Source organism: Lupinus angustifolius, chromosome LG13 (genome assembly GCF_001865875.1).
Source record: "Lupinus angustifolius cultivar Tanjil chromosome LG13, LupAngTanjil_v1.0, whole genome shotgun sequence".
Taxonomy (NCBI): domain Eukaryota; kingdom Viridiplantae; phylum Streptophyta; class Magnoliopsida; order Fabales; family Fabaceae; genus Lupinus; species Lupinus angustifolius.
Genome location: NC_032021.1, coordinates 17,518,764 through 17,544,670, shown reverse-complemented (window position 1 = coordinate 17,544,670; position 25,907 = coordinate 17,518,764). Strand labels below are relative to the sequence as shown.

The following is a 25,907-nucleotide window of genomic DNA, read 5'->3' as shown; positions in this document are numbered from 1 at the left end:
GATTGAAAAAAATATTTGGAATTAACTATATATCCTCTTTCTCTTGATTTTTCCTTTTACTTTTTAGCTCTCTTAATTATTAATATAAGTTGCATTATGAGTTTATTATTTTTATTGTGAATTGATAATTGCAATGAACTATTGTAATTGTATGCACCTCATGAAACAACCCTTTAATTTCTTTAACTGAAATTGTCGATATTTAATACAATTAAATAGAGTTTATTGCTTTCTTTCTCTCCATGCGAATAGTTTTCAGTTGAATAGTATTTGCAAGTTGTCTTATGTAAATGGAAAGGTTTACTTTTTATTTATGGTTCTACTCCAAATTTTGTAAAATTTAATGGGAGATGTAAATTTTGGAGAAAGCATGCTTCTCATGAATAACTTCATTTTCATTTTTTTTTTCTCTCTCTATGGAGCAACTAGTGGATCAAGAGCATGAGAATTGTGAAATCATGGCTAAAGAATATGATTTCGTGCCAAAATCGTACTCTCTAGTCATGATTTCAATTCTCGTGTTTTGATAGAAAATGAAAGTAAAGTAATGCATGAGATACACAACTTTTCCAAAATTTATAAAAGTTGCACTAGATTGATAATAAAAAGTAAACCTGCACTAAATAGGAATAAAACCGAAACCAACCAATTTATTTTGTGAATTAAAAATCTAAAACCACCGATTAAATTCGGAATATAATAATTCGAAGCTAAAATAATGGTTACATGTTATATTTCATTTTTCTATTCGAAAATCTCTAGTTGAGATAAAAATATTTTATTTTAGTTTTAAAAATATCCGAATGTCCTTTTTAGACAAAAAAATCATTTGTGATTCTATAGAATCCTGTAAATTACCATAATACCTATAAATAGATAAAAATAATTATTTAAATCTATAAAGTAATAAAAAATGACCAGAATGCATTTTATTGTTATTATTTTGGTATTTTGAATTCAATAAAATTGTATTTTAAATCTTGTATTCAATAATTTTGTGTTCACATCCATGATGTCATAGAAACATATACACTACTTCTCATCTTATATGAAATTATTCTTTCTAATAACAAGAGAAATATTGTGAGATTCCAACATAGATGTTGTTCCCACCATGATCTTGCCATGCTTACTTATCCTTCAAGTTATTTGGTTTATTTGTACGTAGTGTCTTTGATAGACCTTATCTGACTAACACATCTTTCACATTCCTTTGCAGCAATCTAAAGTTACCACTTTCGTTGAATTTCTTCATCATGAATTTGACGCCCGAATTAAGAGCCATCTACCCAGACTACCAATATATTGAGATATTATAATTATATTTTATTACACATTCATAGACGTTGGATACATGATGTGCATCTAATTGATACATATTGTAACCAGGAACTTGAATTTAATATATAGTCTTGGTCTCTCATCTCCATTCCAAACATAATATATTTAAAGCATCTCCAACATTAATAAAACTCATATATTATATTCCACATCAAATTAATGAATGATATTATTAAGTTCTAAAATAATTTTAATCTCCAACTTCTTCTTACCTTAAAAAAGACCTAGATTATTGTATTACCTATTTTATCAAGCAAGAACCGACATGAATATCTTGTTTTGAACATAGGAATCTAACATAATGTATGGCTCACTTTTTTGAACATAGGAATTTAACCACTAAAAGTATATTCTCACTTTTTTGGGTAAGAAATTAATCTTTTTCAGGATGTATGACTGCCCCTTCTAATAAATGTCGCTTTTAGGGAATCGAACTCATAACTTTTTGGTGATCCTAAGAATCTAACAGAGCTTTCCACCATTAAACCAACATCTTGTTGGATATGTTATTATAGCACTCTCACACTCAAATATGACAAAAAAATTAACATTCTCATTAAGAAGGTTAGTTAACCTCTTTTAATTTTCTTAATCCCATATAAAATAAATCTCATTACTTAGATGGCCCTTCATGATATTATTTGAAAAAAATGTAAATAATATTTTTCTATTTTAAAGTCGGATGAAATTGCTTAAGAATAAATACTTTAAAAAACATTGTAATACAATTTGAAGTAAATGAATAATATTTAAGGATTAACACAATTTAATAAGGGTAAAATTAATTAAAATTAAAATGATAATTATTTTTCCTTGTTCTTCAAGTTTCTTTCTTTCCATTCTCTCTGTCTACTTTCTTCTTCTTCCACATACTTCTTTTCTCTCTTCAAAACTCTTAATACAACGACGTCGTTTAGTGTTTCTACCCTAATCACATTTCGTTCCCATTCTCTCGTGCCTCCGCCATGAAAACCCGATTCGGTAAGTTCTCTTTCGATTCCCATTCCCATTTCCCTTTCTACATTCTGAATTGTTCTCATTTTTTTGAAATTTTTGTTTCGCTTTGAAATTTTAGGGTTCTTAAGTTTCTGCGTCTAGCTCTATTTAGTATCGATTTTGTAACTGGAAATGTTAATTAGGTTAGGGTTTTGTTGGGAAATGCAAGAGTTGATTATTTTTTATGGGAAAAATAGGATTTTGGATTGTTATTAGGGTTACATGATAATGTGTATACTGTGTATGCTTTAATTTTTCCCTTTTCTATGAAGCATTCTGAAATTTTGACTCTTTTTGGGTTTGAATTTTTGGGGTTCTGAAGTTTCTGTGGCTAAGTACATTGGAGACTGATTTTGAGGAGGTGGATAGGTTGATTAGGTTAGGGTTTTCTCAGAAACTGGAAAGCATTGTTTACTTTTGGCAGAAAAAAAGAGGATTTTGGATTGTTTATTTGGATTTGATTCAAGACGGGGAAGATAGTAGGTGTTGGTTAGAGGATAATGTGTATACTGTGTGTGATTCAGAAGTGGTCTCGCCAGGTTGCTACGATGCTACCTTGGTTGGTTATTCCGCTAATCGGTCTGTGGGCACTTTCACAGCTTCTGCCACCGGCTTATAGGTTTGAGATTACTTCGCCGCGTCTCGCTTGTGTTTTCGTGCTGTTAGTTACTTTGTTCTGGTATGAGATTTTGATGCCTCAGCTGTCAGCATGGAGGGTACGGAGGAATGCACTTTTTAGGGAGAGGAAGAGGTTTGAGGCGATTGAAATGCAGAAGCTAAGGAAGACAGCTACGAGGAGGTGTCGGAACTGCTTGAATCCGTATAGGGATCAGAACCCTGGTGGGGGTAAGTTTATGTGCTCGTATTGTGGACATATATCAAAGAGGCCGGTTTTGGATTTGCCCATGCTGCCGGGTTTGGGGATTTCAAATTCTGGTATAGTTAAGGACTTGGTCAGGAAAAGTGGTAAGGTATTGAACAGTAAAGTTTGGTCTGAAAATGGCTGTATGTGCAGACAGGAATGGTTGGAGAATGGCAATTGGGTTGGTGGGTCTATTTCAGGTAGTACTAGCAACTGGAGCAATGCTGGTCTTTTTGGAAGAGATGAGCATTGTTTGACTGAGACATCATATTTCAGTACTTTGTTTTTTGTTTCCAAGGTTTTTACATCTTTTCTCTTGAGCATTAGATGGCTCTGGAGAAAGGCTTTTAGAATTAGTTCCAGCGAAGAACGTTTGTCTGATGCTGAACATAGGGCACTCTTAGCAAAACAGGGTGAAAATGGGGCAAACCTCAATGAAAGTAGAGGGGACAGAGCACGCAGGAAAGCTGAGGAGAAAAGGCAGGCTAGGATAGAGAAGGAACTTTTGGAGGAGGAAGAGAGGAAACAGAGGGAGGAGGTTGCAAGGTTAGTGGAGGAGTGTAGGAAACTGAGAGATGAGAAATTGGAAGCTCAAAAAGATCGCAGTAACTCATCACATCCCAATAAGGGGAAAGAGAGGAGGAAGGAAGCTGAAAAGGATCATCAGGAAAAAAGCAAAGATAAAGATAAGGGGTCTAGTAAGAGCAACTCTGATGTAGATGAACTGGAAAAAAGAGCTGGGAAGGAAAGTGAACGCAACCGGGTCTTGGATAAAAAGAGTGAAATTGATCGTAGAGAGCATCAGAAAGAGAGTGGCAAGGGACACAGTACAAATAACACACATAGTAAAAATGTTGCTTCAAACAGTTATAGCCGAGGAAGTGCTGGAACAAGGTACCTTGATCGTATGCGAGGTACAATCTTGTCATCTTCGAAAGCCTTTGGTTTTGGAAGGGGTAATAATAATACTGCCACTGTGATAAAAGAAAACAAGTTTAACAGTTCTGTTGATCATGTTCATACTTCTGGCAGCAAGAAAGATATTTGTCCTCCTGAACATCCAACTGCAAAATCCAATTTGAACGGATATGTTCGGAATATCAATGACTCTGTAAGTTGTCTTTCTTTTTATCCCCAGTTTTTTGTCTTTGTATAGTACTATTTTAGTAGGCTTTGTAGAGGGTTGATTGATATAGGTATCGTAATTAAAATTTTGTTTTCTAATCTTTTGGTGGATTTTACAACTTAGCATTATTTAAATTCTCTCTTTTCACTAACATCCGGTCCAGTTGTCCACTAAACTTTTTGTATGTGATATTTATGAACGGAATTATGAGACAGTCCAATTAATATTGTTTACTTGTTGTGTATGATAATGTATTGTCAGGCAGCATTGTACTAAGAAAACAGCATGAGCAATAACTTTTTGTTTTTCCTGCAGGTTCTCCCAGATCCACAGCCATGGACAGCACCTAAAAATTCATGGCATCAATTATTTACGAGATCCTCATCTGTTCCTCAACCCTCAAATTCAAATGTAATATGTAGACCAAATTCTAAAACTCAAGCAGAAGCCAAAAGCCCTCAGTTATCTGGCCACTCACCGGTTTCAAAGTCATTTGATAATCCAATTCACTTTGGTCTACCATCTCCATTTAATATTTCCACCTATTCAAATGGATCAAATAGTAGTAGTCTAGGTTTTTCTCCTGCTATTGAAACCTTTTTCTCTCCAGTTGGAAATACACCACATGAATTTAGGCATGATGAGCAAGAACTTTTTGAGGACCCCTGTTATGTTCCAGATCCAGTATCCTTGCTTGGGCCTGTTTCTGAGTCACTAGATAATTTTCAGTTGGACTTGGGAACTGGCATTGTAAAAGACAAGGAAGTAGCAAAGCCTCATTCTTTAAAAAATATATCTGCTGGTTTTGATGTCAATAGGCCTTTCCCAATTGAATCCCCATTGTCCCGAGAAAAGCATAGTTGTTCTAATCCGTTTCCGAGTACCCCAAAGGCCCAAGAGATGAATGCTTTTCCTTCCAATGGTGCAGCTGCAAATGACAAGGGAACATGGCAGATGTGGAATACTTCACCACTTGGTCAAGATGGTTTAGGTTTGATTGGTAGCCCAGAAAGCTGGGTTTTACCCTTGCAAAGGATGGTACCAAACAAGGATGAGTTTGTACTTCCGTCATCTCAGAAGACTATGACTTCTCTTTTTAACAAAGATGATAACACACTTTCCAGTACCCATCTTCCACATAATGTTTTTCTTCCTAATGGTCAGAGTGGTGCAACCTTCAGCCCTGTTACCAGTTCCAATGCTTATGATCCTTGGTCACAGAGTAATTTATTTCCGCCATTGTCAGGTGGCCTTAAACATGAGGGTGTTACTCAGAATCAAATGATATATGGGAGTCCAACTGGATCTGCTGGCAGCCATGTGCTTGAGGTTTCTCCTTCTAACGGTTGGTCCAAGTGAGTAAATTACTTTTTGGCTTATTTTTTGCCCTTTATTGTATTAGCTAATTTGGAATGTGTGCTGCATATTGATCCGTTTGTATACATTTAAATTGATGAACTTGCTTAGCCAAAAGAAAAGATGACAAAAAAACCCGATTCTGTTTTCTACAAATGAATTGTGGAGCTTTAAAGATTGATTGATAATACGCATGTTGGTTGGAATGCTTTGTATCTTTCTATATCTGTTGAGACACATAATGCTATCAAGTCGATAGTGCTTTGTGAGGAAAAAATGGTTTCCACACTGAAAATTACATTTGACATGTGATGGAACTATGATAGCGGTGCACTTGGTTCCTTTCTAAGAAATGACAATATTTGTATTACATTTGACATGTTTAAGAAACATTCTGATGCAGTCTTATCCTAGCCATAAGCTTTTAGGATGAGAGCTTTAATCAAGACTTATCCAAATTGAAAAGAAGTGTCACATTTAGAGACCGAACGAATACTTAAACGATACATTTTTAGTCATAAAGTATGTCATTCCATGTGCCATTAGCTATGATTGGTCAGAAAAATACTTAATCATTAAACTTCTAACTTTAATACATTTTTCAACCAATTACAGCAGATGACATATGAAGTGATACACTTTTTGAGACAGCAAATGTTCTCCCGTAACATGTAGCGCGTAAACTATTGTTTTGATTTTATTCTTATGCTTATGGCTATTTTTACTGCTAATCTAACAACTTGTGGTTTTGTTTACTTTACAGAAAGGAATGGCCTGTACATAGTTCTATGGAAAACATAGGGAACTTATCTGGTGTAGCTAGGCCTCACCATAATGGTGGTGTACATCCTCTACCCTCAGATGTAAAGTCATTTTGGTCATTTGATCATAAAATGGATAGTGATAGGGTATGAGGGACTTTACTTGATAAACACAAAAAATGTTCTCCTTTGAGGGGAAGTGTTTAGAATACTACTAAATGAATGCATTGTATCTTCCTTTAATCTTTAATAATGAAGGGAGATTCATGTTTACATGATAATAATAATAATACATGTTGGATGATGCATACCTTTTCTAAGCCATAGGTAACATAGAAAGTGTCCTTATTTTGACATCAATTTCTGCTTTAGGACAATGGTACTTAACATTCTCACTTTTGTCATGATCTTCAAATAAATGCAGTAATTGATGTCTTAATGAGAAATGAAATGATTCTAACATGACCCCTTGTTTATAAATTGCCAATTTAAAAAGGTTTAAGGAAGAGTTAAGAGAAGAAAAAAAAGTGAATTCTCAAATAAAAGGAAAGCCAAATTTGCAATAAATTCTCCACACAAACTTATTAAAGGGTTAAGTTGAAGGAAATATTAGCAATGTTATGGATCAGGTTGCAAAAATCTTCATGCTGAATTGAAGCTATAACACATGTGTAAATATAGGATCTGATAAGTTAGATAGTGATTCATTCCCTTATTCACATTTTGCAAGTTCTAAAATGTATTAATGGTTGTTCAACTATTTGTCTTAAACCATTCTTATTTCTAATAAGGTTCACCAAATTCACTCATGATACAACAAAAGCTACCTTTGTTATTACTTTGTGTATGAGAATTTAGGGTTTAACTATATGTAAAAAAATGCAATTCAGCCCCTATGTATAAATTTATTTTCGATTTGGTGCTCACCATTTTTGTTGCTATATCACATGCTAGAACCAATAAAGTTTATGTTTGGTCCTTGGATATGAGAATCATTCTCAATTTTCCTTTACAATGACAATAAAAAGTCAAGAAGGGCCAAAATGAAAATAAGTATGCATGTATAGACTTAATTGAAAATGTTTTACATATAGGGACCAAGTTGAAAACTAGGGTTATAGAGACTAAAAGTATTCTTTTAACCTAAAAATAAGTATCAAAATTTCAGATTTATCATCCATCAAGGTTCAAATTGGTGCCAAGAATGTTTATTTAAATATTTGTTCTTTGCAGCAACAAGAACAAAAAATGTAAATGTATAATAACAATTATATAGGCCTTCACATAATGCAAAGAAATCCTAGAATGATATCACCAACATTTTACCAATAATATTCTCATTTTAAGACCATCATTTTTTCATCTTTCTTTGAAAACAACAGTGATAATAAGAAGGATTTTAGCTTTTCTTAATATTAGTATATAGTTTGCATATAAAGAATTACTCAAATACTAGTAACATGTTATATTTTTATTATATATCCATATCTTTGTGTACCTTCACAACTTCAAATTTTTGGGTCTATCTAGTGTGATGTAATAAATGTTTTCCTTATTATTACTGCTTTACTAGGTTTTTTTATCACTCGGGTTAATTAAAATAAATTAAAGGACAAACTCTTTTTCCTATTTCTATTAGTTCCCTAATAAGTACATTTTATTTAACCCTTTTAATAAAAATCTTTTAGCTCTGTCCTAAACCAACAACTACTATAATTGGCATTGACCACAATCAATAGTTTTCATCATTTCTAATTTGTCATGCATATATATCTTGAGTGCAGCATTATCACAATAAAGATTTATATACAATCAATATATTGTCGAATAACATTTATTTATGTTATTTTTTTGGAAAGTGATAAAATATATACAATGAATAATATAATGACAATACATAAAACTCAGATTAAGTAAGTATAGATATCTTTTTTCTCATATATTTTTCTCTAATTGATGCATGATTGCAATAGCCCAAAAACATGTTGCATATCCTCTCTTCACATGTAACATGTAGCCTTTCACCTCTATAAGATACAAAATTTATGAATTGGATGAATAAGATTTTGCTCTATTATACAGAAAGACAAATATGCAAAAGGATTAGTCCTAAAAAGGATATTAAATAATTAAATGGTTATAAGGTGAGAATTCATTAAAATTTTATTATTCAAGAGAATCTATCCTAATTAAAACTAAAACATTATCTAACTACTTATAATAGAATTCTTTATATTTGTAAACTATTTTATTGAGCCTGCTGATATAAATGAAAAAACCTTATTTCTCCTAAGTTACTTTTTGAAAAATATGAAAAAAAGTTATTAGATAATATGATTTTCCATCAGTCTCATAAAGTCATAATAATGAGCAATGTTATTAATATCGTACTGGTCATCATCAAACCGGTTAGGATACTAGTATAATGATATAATGATTCAATCGGTGGTTCACTAATTAAATCGTGTACCGGTGAAATTAGATATACATATATAATATATTAACATTAATGTTGAAAAATCAATAAAAAACCAATATTTTTTATTTTAATTAAAAAATTAATTTTAAATAAAAAGCAGTCGGTATGACCGATATGGTTCAATTGAAAACCGGCCGGTATGACCGGTTTTATCCAGTTTTGACCGGTATGATTGCATGATCGATATAATTACTGTACCGTATCGTATTAGGACTGGTTCACCGGTTTACTGTTCAACTGACCTGTATGAAAAGGTTTTAACAATGTACTAAGTTTCAATTGTAATAAGATGATGCTAGTTTCACAAAGACTTTTTCACTTTGGCTTTTCCTAGAAATGTTGAGAAATGAGAGCTAGAAAACCATCCAAAAAGTAGTTAAGATTTCATATGAATAATCTCTACAACTAGCATAAAAAAGAAGAGGTAAATAAATAACTATGCATTTAATATACTTGCAAGGTCTGCAACTATAATACTTGTTTTATATAGTTTAGATGATATAGATATAAAGCAAGATTAACATATAAACTAAATAAAAGCTCTATGGTATGAGATGAGGATTCATATAAGAATGCAATTAGAGTCTATTGAAGCCAAGATTTTAGTGTTGGTTGCCTCTTCAGTGTTGGTTGATTCTTCTTCTTTAGCCTTTTTATCAAAAAAAGTGCAGTTTTCGCAATTCCGAAATTCTTTCTCTTTGAAGAAATCTGCTTCTTGCAATTTTCTGCATCAAGTTTTATGTCAAAGGATGGATCATCATCTTTTTTGCAAATAATCTGACCCAATTGCACTGAATTTCTTTCCTTGGGCATACCAACTTCGATTTCTTGTGGCGCAAGCAACTCTCCTCTCAGTATTTGTCCTATTGATTGAGATGGCTTTGAAACCAGTTTGGTTTCTTCATTTACCAAATCCAATCCATTTACATCAAGTAATCGCGAATCTCTCCGACGGGAAGATGAATTCTTGAACTTGGCACGGTTATGTCTAGACGAACGACTTTTATGACCATCAAATTTCAACTTCCTTAAGGCCTCTTCAACTGCTACTTTCTCTCTATTTGCAGCCTCTACCCTTTCAAGAGCTTCTTCAAGAGCCTTTTTATTGGTTTTAACATCTTCAGTAGCTTCCTCCTCCCTTTTCGAAATCCGTATTTTTGAAAGCATTGCTCGATCGACTTCAAGCATAGCATCTACAACTCTCTTCTTAGATTGTTCTTCAGCATCTCGAGCCTTTCGGGTCAGAGCAGTATATTCTTCAATAGAAAGAGTGATCTCTTCATGATTTTGATTAGATAAAGCATTAATTTCTGATAGAGCAACAGCTTCTGCTGCATTTGAAGCTTCCTTCATTTTTCTGGCAGCATCTAACCATATTTCAGAAGTTCTTATCGACATTTTTGTTTCCTCGATCTCCGACATTGTCCTAAAGAGTTCTGATCTTGCAGCTTCTCCAATTTTTCTAAAATGCTCTGACTTAGCAATCATTCTCTGCATCTCTCTTGTGAAATCGAAAGGATCATCTAAAGCATATTTGATTTCAGAACCTTTTGCTACATGAAGTCTTAGTCTGATCCGGTTTAGCTCTTCCTTGAGAGAAGATTTTTTCCAACAATTTAGAGTTAACCTTTCGCGGGTTTTCTCAAGCTCGATTCTTTCCTTCTTTAACTTCTTCTTAAGTGATTCGACAAAAGCTCGTCTACCAGCAACATCATAGGAAAGTTTGATCAGATTCAATTTCGCCTGCTTCAGTTCCATTAATACTTTGCCTGGATTAGATGAAGGATAAAAAACAAAATCATCTCTCAAAGGTTTAAGAACATTCAACCGAGTCACCTGGCTTTCATTCTCTTCACGATCGGATACAATTTTCACCTTCGATTCTTCCTCCTTTAGTCTTGATTTCAAGTCTTCGACAATCCTTCCAGTACTATCCAATTCTTGTAACACATCAACAGTTTCCCTTTCTTTCAGGATCAATTCTTTCTTCAATGTTGCAGCCTGCTCCTCCAATTTTTTCGGATCATACTCTTCTATGTATACCTGAAAACAGAAGGTAGAGGGAAACTTTCATTACAAATATTCACTCACAAGATAAGGTACTATGCTAAATGCTGATTATATTTTGCCATAAATGGAGAATTGATGCATGATAACAATGTAACTCTAGAACTTAAATGTTTTCCCTAATAGTATAGCAATGAATCAAAAAGGAAAAAGGGAAAAAAAGCAAGTAATGCAATGCAACTTAAGAATGAATTTGAGCATGAAACAAACTAGAATAACAAACACCAAAATCTTTGCATAGCATTTTCTGAAACAAATACCAAAAATTTAAATAACTTCCCTATTATATTCCTATTTTTATGGCACATTTTGATTTATGTAGCGACCCTATCCAGTGAGATAAAAGCTAGGTTGTTGTTGTTGGTACAGAAAGTCGTAAAGATATACCATAACAAATGAGTGAGTTACATTCTATGTTTGTTGTATCTTATAAGGAATATGTTGATGCCATTGCCTAAAACAATGATCTGAAACAAACTCCCTCAAAGGGTGTTGGATTCAAATTATTGTTAAGGAAAAAAAGCACTTTTTTTGCTCCAAAACTATAATCTGGCAGAATTTTTTGGATATTAAGATTATGTTATCATCAAATTATCTTGAACTTTAACCAAACACACCCCAAAAACAAACACTATTCTTATTCCATTATTCAGGGTCGACTACGTAGATCAAACACAATAATATCGATTGACAAAGCATTGAAAACATATTTAACATAGAAATCATTTGAATTTATTAAAAAAATATGAGTGAGTAAGAAAGAACGTTGAATGAATATAGAATTGAGAATAATAAGATTATTATACCGAAGGTGTAATGAAGTTCATGTAACGAGTAGCTGCTTCTTTCACTGAGTTAAAGGGTGCAGAAATATTAGACTCCATTGTTTTGATCACTTCAAAACTCTTCAACATTCAGTGATAGATGAGTTTTTCACTATATATATAAATAAACGTTAAAAAGAAAGAGACAAGAAGAAACTATGTTTGGTTTTGTTGAGTTGGTGTTTGGTTTAGTCACTGTTGTGTTGTGTTGTGGTGTTAGGATGAGTGAGAGGGAGGGAAAATGATTAGTAAATAAATATACAAAATATAGAGTTTTTTTTTTCAATTTACAACTCAACGTTTCAAATTGTATTTTGGTGTACCAATAAGATTTGGTGTAAGACATCGTTAGATCTATAGGATGACCAAAAGGTTAAAGATTTGATTATTGGAAATGATATTTGAAAATTTTCGAGATATGTGAGTACCAAAAAAGGGTGAGAGATACTTTTGGTAGTACCAAAAAAAATTTGTATTTACCTATTACCCACATGTCCACTACCAGTGGTATCTCTCACATAAAATACTAATCATTTTCGACATATGTGAATGTCCCTTGTAACAATATAATTCATAAGAATCGAAAATTTAATCTTTTGGCCTCCAAAATTCAATCTATCCCCCAAAATTCCCGGATAGACTTTTAGGATATGTTTTGTAAGTTGGTTTTTAAAATTCATATAGGAAAAATGATATATTCTCTTTCTAATTTTTTCTTTTCAAAAATCATCTGGCAAATATATATTAGAAGTTTCAAACATCTTGAATACCCTACAATTAAAAAAATATATATATTAAAATTATTGCCTAACATACGGAATGCTGAATAAAGGATGGAGAAATATATGTTTAGAAATATTAAAAGTTTCCTTAATCTAATCTTATGGTATTGAAGAAGTAACTAAAGTATATCAGGTAGAAATTATATTAAAAATAAAACAAAAAATGGAACAAATCTTTGATAAATATTTGGGTTATAGTAAGTTTATTGACAACTGGCATAAAAAATTTAAATGAGAATTTTGTTGATCAAGTTAAAAATAAATTTGGTATTTCCCATGAGACAATCATATTTTAGCTGTATTGAGTCATTTAGATAACAATATTCTTCATACAATCATACCGAATTTTAATGCAATTATTAAAATAAAATGAAAAATATATGTTAGTCAATTTATAGATAATTCGGATAACAATAAAGTAAACAGTTTTAAACTATTATTGATATAACAGGTGATAATTTAAAAAAAAAATCCTAGAGATAATATGCAAACCTAAAAGTTGAAGAAGAAAAATTAATATTTATACCTTCAACAAATTAGACTCAAGATTTTCACCAATATAAGATAGGAAAGTGACATGTTGAAGTTTTTTAATAATTTGTTATCACGTTAAAAAAGTGAGGTTATCGAAAATCCCAAATTCCTATTTGCATTCCTCTTTCCGATTAAAATAGTGTAAAATAAAAATATGATTAGTTATTAAAGAATGTGCACAATTTGAAGTGTCAATATTTTTATCCTAGAAAACAAAAAATTGCTAAAACTGTGCATTAAGAAGCAATGATGGTCATAATAATTAGTAATTACTATATAATAAATAAATTTTTTTGGTGGAAAATTTTCTTCATCAAACTTATTCATTATGAGTCAAAGAAATTAGTAAATGCTAAATTAGCTATAACGATATTATTATATAGTATTAGCATTTTCACATGCGTTAACTCACATTTTTTAATTCTGTAAATTTAATATCATATATACAGTTTATGACATTTTTTTAATTATCAGTCCATTTCTAATAGTAATGTAGTATAGATAATACAATAAATTAATATAAAAAATCAAGATTTAGCTATTATTATATTTATGGGTAGTTTAAATATTATCATTGCAATTAATCATGAGCGTAGTCGTTGTGAATAACCTAATTTTGCCTGGGCTGTCATTTTCAAATAAAAAGTAACAAAAAATATAAAATTAAAATTATATAAAAATTACTTTAAATAAACATATTAAATCTTTGGATAGCTTTCACCAAATTTGTTCAAAAAATAAATTAAGGATCTTAATTTAAAAATATGTAAACCAGATCAAATCACATACTTTTTTATTGAGTTGCATAAATCATTTTGATAAAACATTTAATAGATAAATTAAGGTTGAAATATGAAAAGTAAGAAATTAAATCAAATAAAATTTGGGTTGCATTTTTAAAATAAATAATAATTGCAATGAGAATAAGTGAGGATATTTTTGTCCTTTCTCTCTCTCCTATTTCCATTTTCTTTTCAAAATAAAAATAAAATTGAGGTTTTAAATGAGTTAATATAACCAATTATTATTGACTCAATAATATTGTGTCATTTCAAAATCAAATTTTCCTTTAATTCTCGTTTTTCTTAAATAAAAATAAAAAGTATTTCAATGAGATTAATTCCGTATTAGTGAACTCCATAAATGGGGAGATAAAATTTGGAAAAAAAAAACAAGGGTCAAATATGTGGATTCAATCAGTTTAATAGATCTTTGGTGAATTCAATAATTGAGATATACCAATTTTAAAAAAACATGTGTCAAATATTTAAATTTAATCAACATTAATGGATTGATTCTCTCTCAAGTGAAAGATCCCTTTATAAATAGAAGGGACACACTTCTGAAACAAAAAAACACGAAGAAATATAGAAGTAGGGAGAAAAATACAAAAAAAAAAGACACAAAGAAAGGGTACCAGAAGTTATTTGAAAGCAAAATTAAGAGGTTAATAATTTTATAATCAATCATTATTTTCCTCTATTTCATTCCCCTTTTCAAAGTGAATCCAAACTATTTAATCATTGAATTACTTATTTTCTTATAATCTTTAGTATCATTTTTCTTAAACTCAAAAACGAATATGTTTAGTGGATATAAAATTTAATTCAAATACCATTTTTATAATAAAATAGACAAATGCTTTAACTAATTAATTAATGGAATTTCAAATACTTGTCTCGTCTCTCTCTTCATGCTCCAAGCAAAAACATGGTGTATGATCAATATCAAACATTTACTATTAATTCCAACTATTATCCATAAAAATGAAAAATATATATTGGGATTTGATAGTATAACCGTAATCCATATCTTCTATTCCTTTCTACTCCAAGTGGGAACTCAATGTATGAAGAGTGTCAAACATTTACTTTGGTCCATCTAATTAAACTAAAATTATTATAAAAATCAACTCAAATCAGTCAACTAATACTAATATTTTTTTATCTTAGAATTAGAACTAAGTAATCTTGATTCTCTAATGCATGTATATTTATGTAGGAGTAAATTTAGTTCTTGTCACACAAAAATAAAAAATAATATTTGTCCTAACAATTTAATTTAACTAAAATAACTTTCTTATGTTTGAACTTTTAGGGTGTCAACAATTGTTAATTGTGGCTAGATATCCCCTCGAGACACTTAGTTGGCATCAGTAAAGTACAGAATTTCCTAGATACTATGTTACATAATGTGTCTTACATCAAATCATGTGAAAGTTGAAATTAACATTATCGTAAATGGTGCTAGTACCAATTGAGGATACAATTATAGTCCAGGTATATATGTGGCTTAGTCAACACACCTTGTTGGTGTAGATTGTAAGGTATATGTCTTTACTACTTATGGTTAATTATGCTTTAATTTGATTTTTATAATTGACTTATTAACTCTAAATTTTTAGATACATGAACGAATTAATGATAAAATATCTCAAAAAACATAAGGGTCAATGACATTCTTTCTTATAGAAAAGGGTAATCATTTGTTCATGTACTGGAAAAAAAAATTTAAAGTTGGGTCCAAACAAATCAAAAGTTAGGAGTGAGCCAAGTACGACCCCACTTAGGAAAGAAGTATGATGTGAGAACCTCCAATTTTTCACTATTCTAAAGACTCATCTACAAGTTATGGAAGAGGATGTTGTGCTTATAATAAATATCCCAAAAGAAGTGTTCAAGTTTAGCACAAAGGAATTCCTTAGAATGGTTGATTGCCTATGCCATTTGCATATATATATATATGAGGTACTTTATTTCTTTTAGTTATTTACTTTTTTCAATTGGTGTTACTATATTGTTAGCAAACGATCTGTATATCTATATTTTAGGTACTTGTATGATAATTTTGTCAAAGATCAAAAGCCAGTGATGTTATTATCGCTACACAAGATATTTTTTAATAAATGATAGCAATGATACAAAAAGGAAACAATACATTGCTGATATTCTACAATAAAATTCTAATAAAGAATTAGTCATTGTACCTTATAATGGTAGGTAACATTTTTTGTACCTTATTCATTGCACCATACCATTGTACCTTCTATTTGTAGTGCAAATCTATGTTACGTCTCATTGGTTTTTATCACCATAAATTATATTGAACAACAAATATACTATTTTGAATCATTAGTTCATTATGATGCGAACAACTACCATAACACGAAGGAAATGTTCATAAAATAAGTGTATTCATTTGGATTATAACTTATATGGAAGGAAATGTACTATCAATTTAGAATATAACTATATGCTTTCTCTATTTTAGGGGCTTGCACATTTATAGATCACAAATTGTCTCGAAGGCAATTTCAACAAACATTATGTAAATGTATTTGTCTATGTTCAAAAGTTAATATTATTTTATTTTCATTGTAGTGTCCGAACCAAAACAACAATACATATTGTGACTATAATGTGATGTATTTCGTAAAGGATATCATTCAACAATGACAAAGGAATAAGGAACAAGCTAAGACTATGTGTGACTTCAATAATATAATTACATGCACGAGTGATCAGATTACAAAATTTAGGGAAGAGTGAACTAAATTTATCCTAACTGTTGTTGTAGATTAGATTAGTAGAGTAGTTAATATAGATAGAGATACAATTATACTATAAACTAGGTGTATTGTTGGATTTTATATAGATTTGGTACATGAATGAGATTATTGTTGTAGTAATAAATAAGATTTTATATCAAATATGTTGTTGAATATAGAAATCACACTTGGAAAGGGGTGAACAATTAGCTAGAGCAGCAGGTGCTCTAGCGAAACTGATTGCAAAAGAGGGGAAATCGGCCACATTAAAATTACCTTCTGAGAAGATCCGTTTGATATTCAAAAACTGCTCAGCAAGAGTTGGACAAGTTGAAAATGTTGGGGTAAACTAAACAAGTTTGGGTAGAGATGATACATATGCAAGAATTGTTTGATATAACAATATTGTTCTACGTAACAATGCTTAATATTTAACTTTTTAATTTAAACAATTACTATTTGTCCTTTTTTATATATAACTTTAGTTAATTCATTTAAATTAAAAAAATGACGGAAAACTAGTTATTATCTCAAACTAATAATAAAAATTTTCAATATTCTAAAATTATTCCTATCAATTCCATATTTTGCATCCATTTAAAAGTCTAACTAAATTATTATTTCACTAATTGCTATTACCACTACAGAATGGTATATGTAACTATTATTATGAGAAAATCAAAATGGTTCATTGGAATATGGATGAGGTTACACATAATTAAAATTATTTAATATTATTTATATAACATAAAGTGGAAAACTTTCTAAAATATCACATATAAATAAGGATGGATTGTGTATCATAAAGATATATAACCCTAAAAATGATTTGCCATTTTTATATTACAATTGAGGAAATATAAGCTTTTTATTCAACCCTAGTGTTCCATAACCCACAACTTCATTTCTCCAAAACAAACGCACAAAAACTCAGTTGATTTTTCTGCAGTTGGTCCTAATCTGACCAACTGACCCAGTTAGAGGACCAAGGTTCCCCATTTTAACCATTGCATTGGCAAAATCAGTTGCAAAACTTGAAGAATCAGTACTATAAGCATTTACTTGAGAATCTGTGGATCCTCCATTAAAGAGTTCTTGATCTGAGTGCAAAAGACCCTTTTGGCTTTGCAAGTTCTTGAAGTAAGCATTGTCAAATGTTGTTGGAGTTGTTTCATCAAGAGGGGACAAATTATTATCACCACCTGCGCTAGGACAATTTGTTTTCAATGATGTTGCAAAGGTGGTATCAATGTTGGTCTCATTGTATATCCTTGTTCTGAAGAATCTACAATTTGATTGCCCTATTGTGTGAGATCCTATAATAAATTCCACATCAAAAGCTATAGTCAGTGATTTAAATATCGGCTGCAATAATGTAGTTGTGGTGACTGGCGCAACCGCATCACACCGCAATTATGGTGTGAATCTAAATCACAATGATGTGGATGTATCAGATTGCAATGTAACTGCATCGAGGCGCAACGCAACCGCATCATCACGCCGCATCGAATTCAAAATTATTTTTTTAATTACAAAATAATTCACACTGCAACGATTGCAATCCAAGCAGTTTAAAACATTGGTTTGAAATCGGATTGTATATATTGTTAACTATTATTGAAGTTTTAGTAAGTATGTAAATTATAACCAAACCTGATAGAGCAACCATTTCTTGTGTTGAGAAACCTTTGTTGGAGAAAGCAGTGATAAGGTTACTTAGATTCAAATTGGGATTAGGCAAATCTGAGTTTGCAAGAGTTAAACTTGCAGTTGTTGAGTCTCTTCTTCCCAATTGCACTGTCCAACTAGGTCCATTAAGCTGATACATTTTTGTGGAATATTAGTATCAAATTGTTATATGAACATTATAATATCTATGAATTATGAGTGTAAAAATTTATACACGATTAATATATCATTCACTATTCAGTTGTATTACTTTTATTTAAAAGTCAAATATAATCAAATATAAATGGTGAATGATACATTGACAACGTATAAAACTTTTATACTATCCAAATATATATTTTTTTTTTTCTGAGAAGTGATATAATTATTATGTTGAAACATTATATACTAAAAAATAATTTTTTTTTCTAAATCAATTTTATGGACAATGATAGAAATATGGATATTATATCTGAACTGAAAAACTATGGTCTAAGTTTTACATGATTAGCAATGCATTTTTGATGAGTAAATAGTAAATGCAAACCATATATATAATAAACTTTGGTAATAAAATAATAATATTATGATGTGATAAAATATATATAAACTCACAGCAACAACTGAATCTCTTGCAGCTACAGAGAGAATATCAGCACAAGATACAACACCGGGACACAAGTTCTCAACTTGAGTCTTTATGCTGTCTATTACATCAAAACCCCTTAAAGAATTAGCATTGCCTAATGCATTCTTTTCACCATGAAAGTTTGATGTATCATCATCATCTAATAGCACTGATCCATCACAACCCTGAAAAACAAAACATGCACGGTAGAACAAAACCAAAATTAAAATCTAAAAGATAGCCTTTAAACACTAGTTACCTATATATATATATATATATATATATATATATCTAAGAGATACGTTTACGCCCAATTTAAGTTACAATAATTAAAAATCTTAAATAACTTTTAAGTTTCATTCATCTGGTCAGTTGAATGTAAGAAAATAAATGGTTGAGATTAAATGTAATTAGTGTAAATTTAGTGTAAATGAATCTCTCATCACACATATATATATATATAAAAGAGGAAATGATTCATTTGAGAATAGTTGTTACGTTAGATCCTATTTTAATGGTCAAGAGCAAAATATACATTTACATGACCAATAACTAATTTCTAATTCCAATCGTATATATATATATATATGATTACAATGCTCAAAATTATTCTTCTCATAATTTTTTATATGAGAACTATTATATACTATTACAAAAGCATTTTTTTTTAAAAGTTTGTATTATCAACATAATAAATCTTTTCTTTCTCAACAAAATATTTCCACTTTTTTACTTATCCCCAAAAACTCAACCTTAAAGACCCATAATCTTAAGAAACCAAAATATATAAATAAAAATTAGAAGGAAAGGAATATGTCTAAATTTATAAAATGGTTTGATCCTGCAGATTAGTTCGACTTGGTTTATTTGTTGTAAACCTCTATTATTGTCACAAAAGATCCGTTTGATATTCAAAAACTGCTCAGCAAGAGTTGGACAAGTTGAAAATGTTGGGGTAAACTAAACAAGTTTGGGTAGAGATGATACATATGCAAGAATTGTTTGATATAACAATATTGTTCTACGTAACAATGCTTAATATTTAACTTTTTAATTTAAACAATTACTATTTGTCCTTTTTTATATATAACTTTAGTTAATTCATTTAAATTAAAAAAATGACGGAAAACTAGTTATTATCTCAAACTAATAATAAAAATTTTCAATATTCTAAAATTATTCCTATCAATTCCATATTTTGCATCCATTTAAAAGTCTAACTAAATTATTATTTCACTAATTGCTATTACCACTACAGAATGGTATATGTAACTATTATTATGAGAAAATCAAAATGGTTCATTGGAATATGGATGAGGTTACACATAATTAAAATTATTTAATATTATTTATATAACATAAAGTGGAAAACTTTCTAAAATATCACATATAAATAAGGATGGATTGTGTATCATAAAGATATATAACCCTAAAAATGATTTGCCATTTTTATATTACAATTGAGGAAATATAAGCTTTTTATTCAACCCTAGTGTTCCATAACCCACAACTTCATTTCTCCAAAACAAACGCACAAAAACTCAGTTGATTTTTCTGCAGTTGGTCCTAATCTGACCAACTGACCCAGTTAGAGGACCAAGGTTCCCCATTTTAACCATTGCATTGGCAAAATCAGTTGCAAAACTTGAAGAATCAGTACTATAAGCATTTACTTGAGAATCTGTGGATCCTCCATTAAAGAGTTCTTGATCTGAGTGCAAAAGACCCTTTTGGCTTTGCAAGTTCTTGAAGTAAGCATTGTCAAATGTTGTTGGAGTTGTTTCATCAAGAGGGGACAAATTATTATCACCACCTGCGCTAGGACAATTTGTTTTCAATGATGTTGCAAAGGTGGTATCAATGTTGGTCTCATTGTATATCCTTGTTCTGAAGAATCTACAATTTGATTGCCCTATTGTGTGAGATCCTATAATAAATTCCACATCAAAAGCTATAGTCAGTGATTTAAATATCGGCTGCAATAATGTAGTTGTGGTGACTGGCGCAACCGCATCACACCGCAATTATGGTGTGAATCTAAATCACAATGATGTGGATGTATCAGATTGCAATGTAACTGCATCGAGGCGCAACGCAACCGCATCATCACGCCGCATCGAATTCAAAATTATTTTTTTAATTACAAAATAATTCACACTGCAACGATTGCAATCCAAGCAGTTTAAAACATTGGTTTGAAATCGGATTGTATATATTGTTAACTATTATTGAAGTTTTAGTAAGTATGTAAATTATAACCAAACCTGATAGAGCAACCATTTCTTGTGTTGAGAAACCTTTGTTGGAGAAAGCAGTGATAAGGTTACTTAGATTCAAATTGGGATTAGGCAAATCTGAGTTTGCAAGAGTTAAACTTGCAGTTGTTGAGTCTCTTCTTCCCAATTGCACTGTCCAACTAGGTCCATTAAGCTGATACATTTTTGTGGAATATTAGTATCAAATTGTTATATGAACATTATAATATCTATGAATTATGAGTGTAAAAATTTATACACGATTAATATATCATTCACTATTCAGTTGTATTACTTTTATTTAAAAGTCAAATATAATCAAATATAAATGGTGAATGATACATTGACAACGTATAAAACTTTTATACTATCCAAATATATATTTTTTTTTTTCTGAGAAGTGATATAATTATTATGTTGAAACATTATATACTAAAAAATAATTTTTTTTTCTAAATCAATTTTATGGACAATGATAGAAATATGGATATTATATCTGAACTGAAAAACTATGGTCTAAGTTTTACATGATTAGCAATGCATTTTTGATGAGTAAATAGTAAATGCAAACCATATATATAATAAACTTTGGTAATAAAATAATAATATTATGATGTGATAAAATATATATAAACTCACAGCAACAACTGAATCTCTTGCAGCTACAGAGAGAATATCAGCACAAGATACAACACCGGGACACAAGTTCTCAACTTGAGTCTTTATGCTGTCTATTACATCAAAACCCCTTAAAGAATTAGCATTGCCTAATGCATTCTTTTCACCATGAAAGTTTGATGTATCATCATCATCTAATAGCACTGATCCATCACAACCCTGAAAAACAAAACATGCACGGTAGAACAAAACCAAAATTAAAATCTAAAAGATAGCCTTTAAACACTAGTTACCTATATATATATATATATATATATATATATATCTAAGAGATACGTTTACGCCCAATTTAAGTTACAATAATTAAAAATCTTAAATAACTTTTAAGTTTCATTCATCTGGTCAGTTGAATGTAAGAAAATAAATGGTTGAGATTAAATGTAATTAGTGTAAATTTAGTGTAAATGAATCTCTCATCACACATATATATATATATATAAAAGAGGAAATGATTCATTTGAGAATAGTTGTTACGTTAGATCCTATTTTAATGGTCAAGAGCAAAATATACATTTACATGACCAATAACTAATTTCTAATTCCAATCGTATATATATATATATATGATTACAATGCTCAAAATTATTCTTCTCATAATTTTTTATATGAGAACTATTATATACTATTACAAAAGCATTTTTTTTTAAAAGTTTGTATTATCAACATAATAAATCTTTTCTTTCTCAACAAAATATTTCCACTTTTTTACTTATCCCCAAAAACTCAACCTTAAAGACCCATAATCTTAAGAAACCAAAATATATAAATAAAAATTAGAAGGAAAGGAATATGTCTAAATTTATAAAATGGTTTGATCCTGCAGATTAGTTCGACTTGGTTTATTTGTTGTAAACCTCTATTATTGTCACAATATGAAGTTCTAGCTAGTTAAGACAAAATAGTCACTTATATAAAAGCCATAAATAACCCATAAGTTTAAAGTATAGATTAAATAAAGTCATACTTTGAATTGACATAAATAAAATATCATGTATGCGTGCATGTATAGATATAAATGTTCAGCCAAAGCAACAAGTATATATGCATATATATTAGTTGAAGTTTTCAATAATAAAACATAAAAAAAAGATGATATATAAAAGAAGATTAAGTGAAAGTTGACTTGCTTGAACAAAGCAATCATGGAAATGAAGACGAAGCAATGATGCTCCCATTCGAGCCTCATTGGTCACAGCAGAATCTATAGCTGTTTTAATTGTTGAAAGAACATTAGGGCATGTTGTGGAATAAAAATCAGATGATAATTGAGCTGAAACTATCCCAATAAGGCATAAGAATAATGGTAACTTAATATAGAAAGAATTAGAAGCCATGGTTATGGGAATATGGGAATTGGAAGAAGGATACTAAGGTTGACTAGCTTATGATTAGTGCTTATTATGGGTATAAGGCCTTGAAAAATGTGTCATGTATATATAGGAGATTTCTTTTGTCAACTAGTGTATATACAGCTACAAAGGTTGTGGAATTAGTCAATAATAATGGCTTAATTTTTAGACAAGAAGAATCTTGTGATTAACCTTGTCAAGTTGATGGATTTAATGAATTAAGTTAGACTTTGTACATGATTTTCTTATAAATATATATATCATAATTTTTTATACAATTTTTAACATAGATGAGAAAATTGTGTAATTGTCGGGATTTAACTTGATCAGGTATCATATTTTATATCACACAATTCTACCATTAAATTGACGCATATAATAATCTTTTATCCTCAATGGAAGACTTAGAGGGTGAATATTGGTATAAATGTAAGGTTATTTGCCTTATGACCTAATTATCATGAGTTTAAATCCTACAAATATGCTTTTCTTTTATAAATATAAAATTGTATACATATATTTTCATGACCTTATTAGACAACATGCATAGTGTTACGCTTTTCTAATGAAAAACTTAGAGTATATAGCTCATAAAAGGAAGGGAGAGAAGAATTAGAAAAGGGATTGCAATCCACGTCGCGAGATTGAAATTTGCACATGCATAATCCTTATTCAATGGCTAAATCAACTAAACTCATATTTAAGTGTAGGGATTCACTTAATCAACATCTTAGCCATCAATTCTAGTGAAATCTAATAGTTTAGATCTACTCACTAATTAAAGTCATTGGATTCCCCCACAATAATGGCTAATTTGTGAAATGAGTTTAAAAAACTTACTCTTGAAGTAAATGGATCTCGTACCGATATTCAATTATATTTTGTAATTTTATTATCATTTTCTTATCCTCTTACTCATATGATACTTATTTGCATCTATCTTCTAATTAACAACATTCAAATAAGAATTAATGATTCATCTTAGTTATTTTCATTTCTCACAATAACAATAGCAATTGTTCTCATGTGAATTATAGTGATTTGCTAAATAGAGTTCACCCTATTTTATGAATGAACATGTTAAAATTGTGTATCCAAAAATTTATAAAAAATATCTTTCATTATTTAATTCAATTCAAGTTTCTTGTGAATATTATTTTAGTAAATAAATTAAAAACTTATTATCCTATTACCCAAACTCAACTGATTCAATAATTTCTCTGGTGAAGCCAAACCCTCCAGAAGTTAAACTTTTCAGTCTTCCATGAAGAGACTAGAACCAGAGCCGCCATGTGCAAGAACCCATGTCGCACCAAAACCACTACATTGGCCATCCCACACAGTATTGCTTTCCAGACTTGTCACAAATCTTGTAGTTATGATTACGGTTATTGTGATTGCAGTCATTTCAGTCGTTGCAATATACATTGCGGTCGTTGAAGTGTAAATTATTTTGCGATTTAAAAAAATATTTTTAAATTCAATGCAATGTAATACAATTTGATGTGGTTGCATTGTAGACCAATGTAGCTGTGTCATTTTAATTTGGTGTTATATTATAATTATAATGTGATGTTGCGGCTGCACCGTAACCATAATATTGTGGACATATTATGTGATGCAGTCTGCAATTTGAATCACCGGTAGGAAGTATGGGTGGAGTTTTTGAAAACACAAGTGTATATTCCTATTAGTGGCCCTATTTCTTTATACGTTCAAATGTTGTGAACTCTGAAATTGGTTTTTGCAACTTGCCAACACCCCCAAAAAGATATATGGAGTTGTATATTTCTTCAAGAATTCTCAATTTTGGTTTATATGTCACTTGCTTTTGGAAAGTTCCAATACCAATTAGGCTGCGAATGAAAATTCTGTTAGTAGGTACATTATTGCATATATGGAAAGAATAATACTAATCTAGAGAAAATACCGGAGTACATCTTCTGTCACATATTTTGTTTCACTCTATGTATTATAAGTTATGATTGGTTGAAAAATTTATATTAAATTAAAAATCTAATTATTAAATATTTTTTTTGACCAATCACATTTTATATTATATAGAGTATAGAATATTGTGAACATAATATATGGTGATAGAAAATAGTGTGCTCTAATAACACTGTTACTAGAAAGAAGACAATATCTTTAGTAGACAATATTTGACCTTGTAATAAGAGTATTGTAATGCTTTTGAGGTCCACATTTTAGTAGGCTATGTACCAAAATAATATCTTGTATTATTGGCAATGCTTTAATGTTCTCCTTTGAGTTTTGTAATCCTACATCTCATCACTTACCCCTTTGATTTACTAATTATACAATTTGATACTTAAGTGGAAATGGATAAGGATAATTTGTGCTAACAAAATATTGTCATCGTGTCTCTAGCTAATCAAATTTCATAAAATAACATAAAAATATTAATTTATGTTTTATAGTTTTTTAATTAAATGAGATTTTCTAATAGAGTAGGAATACAAAAAAGTGAGACATGAAAATATAATAGTGAGTAGTAATGAAAATATACATTTTACTACTGAGATTAATATGCACACTGGAGTTATAAGGTGGTCTGATGGTGAAGATGGTGGTCATAAAGAATGGAATGCGGGAGGTTGTGGGTTCGAGTCCCACTATCAATAAAAATGAGA

The 25,907-nt window shown here is 30.2% G+C and overlaps 4 protein-coding genes across 7 annotated transcripts; 1 reads left to right on the top strand and 3 right to left on the bottom strand.

Annotated features, from left to right (window-relative positions):
• LOC109325442 (stress response protein nst1-like) lies at nucleotides 2,154-6,884 on the top strand. 4 transcript variants are annotated; one of them, XM_019557823.1, is made up of 5 exons: nucleotides 2,154-2,322; nucleotides 2,660-4,310; nucleotides 4,641-5,392; nucleotides 5,450-5,680; nucleotides 6,445-6,884. In XM_019557823.1, the coding sequence occupies exons 2-5, from the start codon at nucleotides 2,838-2,840 to the stop codon at nucleotides 6,593-6,595; spliced, it is 2,607 nt and encodes an 868-aa protein (XP_019413368.1). In that variant the 5' UTR covers nucleotides 2,154-2,322; nucleotides 2,660-2,837; the 3' UTR covers nucleotides 6,596-6,884. The 4 variants fall into 4 exon arrangements, with proteins under 4 accessions (XP_019413368.1, XP_019413367.1, XP_019413366.1 ...); XM_019557822.1 differs by having other exon boundaries at nucleotides 5,423-5,680; XM_019557821.1 differs by having other exon boundaries at nucleotides 4,641-5,680.
• LOC109363656 (WEB family protein At2g38370-like) lies at nucleotides 9,492-11,872 on the bottom strand. Its single transcript, XM_019609912.1, has 2 exons — nucleotides 11,795-11,872; nucleotides 9,492-10,964 (listed from the first exon to the last, which is right to left on the bottom strand). The coding sequence occupies exons 1-2, from the start codon at nucleotides 11,870-11,872 to the stop codon at nucleotides 9,507-9,509; spliced, it is 1,536 nt and encodes a 511-aa protein (XP_019465457.1). The 3' UTR covers nucleotides 9,492-9,506.
• LOC109363655 (cationic peroxidase 1-like) lies at nucleotides 17,448-19,508 on the bottom strand. Its single transcript, XM_019609910.1, has 4 exons — nucleotides 19,470-19,508; nucleotides 18,959-19,201; nucleotides 18,329-18,494; nucleotides 17,448-17,991 (listed from the first exon to the last, which is right to left on the bottom strand). Exons 1-4 carry the CDS (start codon nucleotides 19,506-19,508, stop codon nucleotides 17,606-17,608), a joined length of 834 nt encoding a protein of 277 aa, XP_019465455.1. The 3' UTR covers nucleotides 17,448-17,605.
• LOC109325024 (cationic peroxidase 1-like) lies at nucleotides 20,355-23,292 on the bottom strand. The gene is made up of 4 exons (XM_019557171.1): nucleotides 23,032-23,292; nucleotides 21,866-22,063; nucleotides 21,236-21,401; nucleotides 20,355-20,898 (listed from the first exon to the last, which is right to left on the bottom strand). Exons 1-4 carry the CDS (start codon nucleotides 23,236-23,238, stop codon nucleotides 20,513-20,515), a joined length of 957 nt encoding a protein of 318 aa, XP_019412716.1. The 5' UTR covers nucleotides 23,239-23,292; the 3' UTR covers nucleotides 20,355-20,512.